Raw genomic sequence first — 6,760 nt, forward strand, 5'->3', positions numbered from 1 at the left:
TGGTCCCAATTCCCTCAAGCTCCTTGGGCTCCTGAACATACAGATCAGATGAGAAAAGGAGCAATGCTACCGTGTGGTACATGGGACCATCCCTCCATGTCAGTCAGCAGTTCTCAACTCTGGCTGCCTATTAACATCGTCAAGGAAGCCTTTAAAATGACTGAGGCCTGGGTCCCTATCTAGCACAATTAAACTGAAATCTATGGTGATGAGGTCAGGGCACCAGAACTTTTAAAAATCTTCCCAGAGAGTCTATTATTGGAGAGCCAATCTGAGAACCTCCTAGAGAATCCTTGCCAAACCCTGGTCTTACCCCTTGAACCCTATGTGGAGGGATACCACTTCAAGGTAATAACTGATGTGCTCTCCCCAGCCCCTCACTCTCCATCCTGCTCCCCTGCCAAACACACAGCTAAAGGTGTCTATATCCCCCTTCCCCACAGAGCAGACCTGCAGACAAACAGAAAGGATACCAACACAGTAGAGACCGTCAAGCACAGAGGCACCATAGACTCAGTTCAAAAGGTATCTATCACCCAGGTAAAAGGGAAGAGAGAGTCAAAGGTTCACAAAGTGTGAACAGGAAGAACAGGGTTTTTTTGTTTATGTGTTTCTTGTGCGTGTGTTTGTGTGTCTGTGTGTAGGAACCAACTGAAGGATGCTTCCAGCCATGGAGAACTGAAGCAGTTTGAAGAAGAATAAACACTAAAATAGTAAAGGGTTCCCACTTTTACTTCCTCAGGCAGAATTCTAGTGCAGGGGCAACACGATGGATTTCCCTTGAAGTTGGGACGTGACGAATAAAGGGAACTTGCATGAAGCTTCCATTTTGAATTTCTGATGGCAGTAGCTTTGTGGGTGCAGCCCATGCCCCAGGAAGGAAGGGAGTGCAATGAAAGTGGCAGGTTCAGGCATGGGAGGATCCCAGAAGTCCTCAAGTGTTCCCAAAAGCCCAAGAGGACATACAAAAATTGCAACTGGTTCTGAGCTGACAGCCAGGCCTACAGGCTGCTAAAGGAGTTGACAGTGGGACCCACGTCCAAGGCTTCGCAATGATGAGTCCATGAGGAGACAGAGTCAAAGAGAACATGGCTGTGTGTCAAGAGAGGATGTAACGCCAGGAAGCCACAATGGAACGTGTAAATGTCAGAATACAGATATACATATCCATAATTATAGCTATATTAACAATAATACATAGTACACGTACAGATGGGAAAGGAAACCGGGCTTTGCGTTCTTGCTCTGCCACCAACTGTGTGACCTTGGACAGTTTAATTCCAGTTTCATTTTCTTCATGTATAATTTGAAAAACTAGTATCTCTCTCACAGCATTGTTGTAAAGACTGAGTTAGAATATTTTCAATCATTCATTCCACAAATACTTACTGAGGGCCTAGTATGTGCCAGGGATTTTGCTGCACACTACAGTGGAAGACAGCACAGGTCCTTGACCTCAAACTGCTTATGGGGCTCAGGGTGGGAGGAATTCTTAACCGTGATTAGGGCTATGAGAGAAAAACACACACCTCCTGAAAGTGAGTAACAGGGCAGAGTGATTTACACTGGGGACTCTCTGACGATATTTTAGCTGAGATTCAAAAGACAAATTCAAATGAGCTCAGAAAAGAAGGAGAAGGAGAGTTTTCCAGACAGTGGGAACAGCAAGCATATTTGTAGGTGCAGAGGCCACAGAGAGTCGTGGGTATGGAGGCCAGGGAACCTGAGCACAGCTGGCAGCAGACAGATGCACCTGCAGGGACGGGGCGGGGGGGGGGGGGGGCAGACCACCTCTCCGCCTGCAGGCTTGTTAAGGATCTGGGCTCCGAGCCAAGTGCAAATGAGAAGCTACTGGGTGTTGAGCTAGAAGGTCTTAGGATCCAGTTCACACTTTAAGAAACTACATGGATCAGGAAAGGAGCGGAAGGTGGCCAAGAAACCAGTTAGAAAGTAGTCTGGACAGGAGCACCTGGGTGGCTTAGTCGTTGCGGATCTGCCTTCAGCTCAGGTCATGATCCCAGTGTTCTGGGATAGAGCCCCGCATCAGGCTCCCTGCTCCGCGGGAAGCCTGCTTCTCCCTCTCCCACTCCCCCTACTTGTGTTCCCTCTCTCGCTGCCTCTCTCTCTGTCAAATAAATAAATAAAATCTTAAAAAAAGAAAGAAAGAAGAAAAGAAAAGAAAAGAAAAGAAAAGAAAGAAAAGAAAAGAGAAGAGAAGTCTGGACAAAGTAAGCTAGTGGCTTGTAGTCTAGCGGTGTCACCAGACAGAGGGGGAGGCAGTGGGGGAGGGGAGAGACAGAGAGATGGATGGACTCGACATCTACATTTGAGGTGGACCGGAAGGGGGGTTACTGAAAGAACACATCGGAATGGCTGTCAGGTTTCTAGAATGAGCATCTGGGTAGTCCTAGGTGCCATTTACTGAGAAGAAGACCAGAAGTGGGGAGTTTTAAAAGGGAGGAGACGGAATAAAGGATTCATTTTTAATATGTTTGTGATATCTCTGATTTATCCAAAGAAAAATACCAGCAGACAGATGAATACACATATTTAGAGCACAGAGATAAAGGTTTTCAAGGACTTTTCTGTCCCTTACCGCATTTCTTTACAGTTTTAAAAAGCATTTGCCTTTGGGTTCTGATTTTACTGAATAAAGCATCTTTCCCAGTGAGCGTGGTGGCAACAGAGACCTAACTTCACTGCCAGGAAGAGTTCAACTACTTTAGGAAACTTATTTAGTCCGCCTTTGGTGATTATGACTTTTCCCACTCACAAAGAAGGCGGGGCAAGTGATCCTGGGTTAGCTCACCCCTCCCTTTATTGAAACACTGCTCAATGTGACATCTATCAAGAGGAAAGGGACTTTCTTCCAGAATGTTCTGAATGATGAGATTAACAAGCATTGTAATAGCTTGTCACTGCTGGTAAACAAACAAACAAATAAATGTTGAATTAACTTGAATTTTTTTTAACCAATTAGAATTTTTTTCATTTAGGCCCACTTGAAAATGGGCTATGGTATCAGTAGAATTCCAAATCCTTGGGGAAAGAAAAGCACTGGCCAATTTTTGTAAGGTTTTTGTTCTTGTTTTTAATTGCTGATCACATCCTCAGTTGAGAGCAAATACTCGGCATTTACCAGAAAACTGAGCATTTCTTTCTGAACCAGGCCTACACAAAAAAAACCTCCAGGAACCCGGTAAGGAAGTGTCTGCGCTTCTCCTTCCATGAAACTAACTTGCAGGCCCACCTGGCAAGTAAGGCACCCAGCCAGTTAACTTTAATTTGATTAAACATGAGAACTTCATCTGAATAAAACTTGGCTAGAGCCAGAGTGAAGGAGGACAACTGCTGGGAATAAGTACAGGAGAAGCAGGGAAAGGACTGATCTTGAGGACATTTATGGACTCCGATCCTTCAACACGCCCAATCCCGTAGTTAATGCAAAGCCACGTTTGTTTCTCTGACAACTATCCCCAAGGAACCTTCTCAGCGGAACCCGCCGTCTTCCCCGCCTCTCCATTTGGCGCCACTCGGGAGGCAGGGGACGAGGGGGCTGGCAGAAATCCAGCGGCGCCGCGTAGCACGGAGGGGTTGGCTCCGGCCTGCTGGGAAGTGGGGCGGTCGAGGGAACGCGCGGAGCAGGCGCGCTGGCCCTGCGCCCCCTGCGTGCTCCCTCCCGAGAAGGACCCAAGCAAGGCTGGGCCGGCCGCCAAACCCGCCACCCTCCGTGCGGCCTCGGCCCGGCGTCCCCTGCACCTCGCTCTCGGCCGCCGCGCGCCCCGGGTCTTCGGGTCTCCCCGGCGGGCACCAGGAGGTTGCCGGGACCGAGCCCTTCTCCGGGCCCGCGGCCGCTCCCCGAGGGGTGCCCTGGGGACGGGAGCGCTGTACCTGGGGGTCCGCGACGGAACCGACTCACCCTCGCGCCGCTGCCTCCGGCCTCCCCTACCCCGAAACAGAAAGTGAAAGTGGAGGCCGGGCAGAGGCAGGCGGGCGCGAGGTGCGCGTCGGCCGGCGCCCTCCTGACAGGCGCAGGAGGCCCGCCGGCGGAGGCGGGAGCCGGGGAAGGAGAAACGCGGCTGGGCCGCGCGAAGGAGCCGGCGGTTCCCGCGACGGGAATTCACAAATGCGTGCCGCGCGCCAGCGAAACAGCGGCGTTGCAATATTGGGGGGGGATCAGGTGGGAAGGAGCACTCCTTTCCGAACGCAGAACATTCTCTCTGAGTGTGTCTTTGGGGGCTAGTTTTTTCAACGGTTCGCCTCTGGCGCACCGGGGAATCTGGGAGCATTAAAAACGGGTGCGTTGTACGGAGAGTGAGCTAGGCTGGACTCCAGCTCGCGGCTCCACCAAGTCTGGACGGGCTCCACGACAGTTGGACGCAAGAGGTGTCCATCATCTCGTCTCTGCAAATGGGCTGGAACTCTTGGCCCGCCTCCGAAAGAAACAAGAACCCCTTGCGCCAAGTGCTGAATCATCTGGGCTTTTAGTGGAGGGAGGGTTACGCCAGGAGATGTCTCAGAGAAAGAAGGGGATATAGATAGCCCCCGCCCCGAACGTCTCCGCTGCCACCTAGGGGCGCTTGGGCCCCAAAGATTTGGTACTCCCGACATTAAAACGTTTCCTCTGCTTTTTCAAATCAGATGACCATTTCTCCGCTCCCCTTAGAACATCAAGACTGGATGAAATGTCCAAAAAAGACCATCTTTAAACAATTGAGCGTAAATGAGGTAACAAGACAAGAAAACACAAGCTTTCATGCTCATCAAATGCTATGAGTTGGTGGACCAGCCCCTCTGGGAACTTTTTCTTACTGTATTCGGGATTTCCCCACTCATTTCTTTCCTAGTCTCCTTCCCTTTGAGAGCTTGGGGTTCCAAGTCGCTGGAACAGAATTTCTCAACTTTTGTTTCTCAATTTTATATTCGTTTTGAAAAATAACAAAATATATTTTGTTCTGCATATTCTCTCCAGTTAAGGATATTTTGTAATATAAAATTAACATTCTGTCCCCAGCCCCAAACAGGGTGAGATCAAGGCAAGTTTTTTTCATCACAATTCAAGAAGAAATGGGCTTTGGTATTAGGTGATTTTTTCATTGGCAGTTCTGGCAGGGGTGTCAGCGGATAGCTGTAGCCTCCAAGGCCTCCAGATGTGAGTGAGTGATCCAGTTTGCTCAGATGAGAACTTCTTGTCCAGTAAATTCATGCATGCTTTGCAGATCTGGAGAGGCAAATGGAAGATCTCCAACACAGGCATATTGAATAATAGCGGGTGTTCCCTAAGAATCTACCAAACCCCTTATCAGGAACTGTGATCACTTTCCAATTCATCTGTTCACAGAAAGCAACAAATAACAAAACCACCCTCATTTTGTGTTTAGTATGCACGTAATTAAAAAGATGGAAAAGGAGAATAAAAGCCAAAATGTCCAGTGACATTTTAAAGACTAATTTCTATGTTGTATCAGTGAGGGTTCAATCACAGAGAGCAGAATTCATTCAAGCTATTTAATTAAAAAAGGATTTATTGCCGCCTTTTACATGACTTACATAATCATTGGGAAGGTTTTTAAAAACATACGCTAGGGGGAGCTTCGAAGAACACACTCCAAAGCCATAATGTAGAACTTGACCACCATTAAAACGAGTTCTCTTGCCACAGCTCAGAAGCCATCTGCTAAACTGGGCAGCTGCTAGGACAGGTGCTGGCTTCGGAACCATGTCATGATATTACAGTCTGTCCAGCAAAATCAGTATCTCGGGCTGGGCCTCTCTCCCCACTTAACACTCAGTTTCAAATTCAGCTGTCCTACCCACGCTTCTCTTTGGTAGAGCTGAATGCATACCCAGAACCTAGGAGCAAGGAGATCTGGGGAAAGAAGTATTTGCTTTCCCGACTCTGCAGTGGAGTGAAGAATTCTGAAACAAGGTTGGAAGATGTACTGAGTAAGCCAGTCACAAAACTCACCACAAATATTAAACTATATGGAAAACCCTATTGAAACTGAACAAATACAAAAAAATGATATGGTGATCTCAAGTAATTTTGAATGTTTTTATGAACAAAAAATAATAATTGGAAAATTGATTGTAAATCTAATGAGAGGCATGGGGCACTTGGGAGTATGATGAATATTTACCTCTGTGACATAAACACATTGCCAAGCATCGAGTTATGATTTATTATCTTTGAATGTCTCTAGGGGCTTTTCTCCCCGCTTTTGTACATCAGCACACGTTCTTCCCCTCCTGGTAAATGCATAGTCACATGACTCAATCTCAGTCTAGGATGAAAGTAGCAACCTCATTCCCTGGCCATGGTGATTAGTCCAAGTGACACAGGCTGGCTGGGTCTGAGAACCCAGAGGGGGTCCTGCAGGACCCACCAAGATGGTCCTTGGCTTCATGCAGGGTAGGAATAAAACAGAAGCCAAGAGGAAGTGAGAGCAGAATTTACTGAAGATGTAGGTAGATTAGAGATACAGACAGAGCATCTGGAAAACTTGGAAAGGAGAGTGAGTCTCGTCTTTGCTTGGGGGGAAAGGGTTTTCCTGAGAATTGTGGTCTGGGGTACATGTCCTCTCAGGCATCTAGGAACTGGTCCAAACAAGGCCGAGAGCTCAAGTGTCCTCCAGAAGTCACTTAGGCCCTGGAGCCAGGGGTCTTGGCATCAAGGTGTCTGGAAAACATACAGGATGACCTCAACTGGTCACTTCTTAGATGTTATCTATTGTGCAGGAAGAGTCCAAAAAAAAAAAAA

General features: G+C 47.8%; 1 protein-coding gene across 4 annotated transcripts in view; it reads right to left on the reverse strand.

Annotated features, from left to right (window-relative positions):
* Positions 1-4,299, reverse strand: part of ERAP1 (endoplasmic reticulum aminopeptidase 1) — a 46,139-nt gene extending 41,840 nt beyond the window's left edge. Inside the window, exon 1 of one of the 4 annotated variants that reach the window (XM_057307232.1) lies at positions 3,920-4,299. In XM_057307232.1, coding sequence (XP_057163215.1) covers positions 3,920-4,289 — 370 coding nt within the window. In that variant the 5' untranslated portion in view covers positions 4,290-4,299. Of the gene's footprint in view, positions 1-3,891 lie in introns of all 4 variants that reach the window. The other 3 variants (XM_026498579.4, XM_026498580.4, XM_057307233.1) reach the window with 3 other exon arrangements.
* Between the last annotated feature and the right edge of the window lie 2,461 nt (positions 4,300-6,760).

The sequence above is a fragment of the Ursus arctos genome, unplaced genomic scaffold (genome assembly GCF_023065955.2).
Source record: "Ursus arctos isolate Adak ecotype North America unplaced genomic scaffold, UrsArc2.0 scaffold_5, whole genome shotgun sequence".
Classification (NCBI taxonomy): Eukaryota; Metazoa; Chordata; class Mammalia; order Carnivora; family Ursidae; genus Ursus; species Ursus arctos.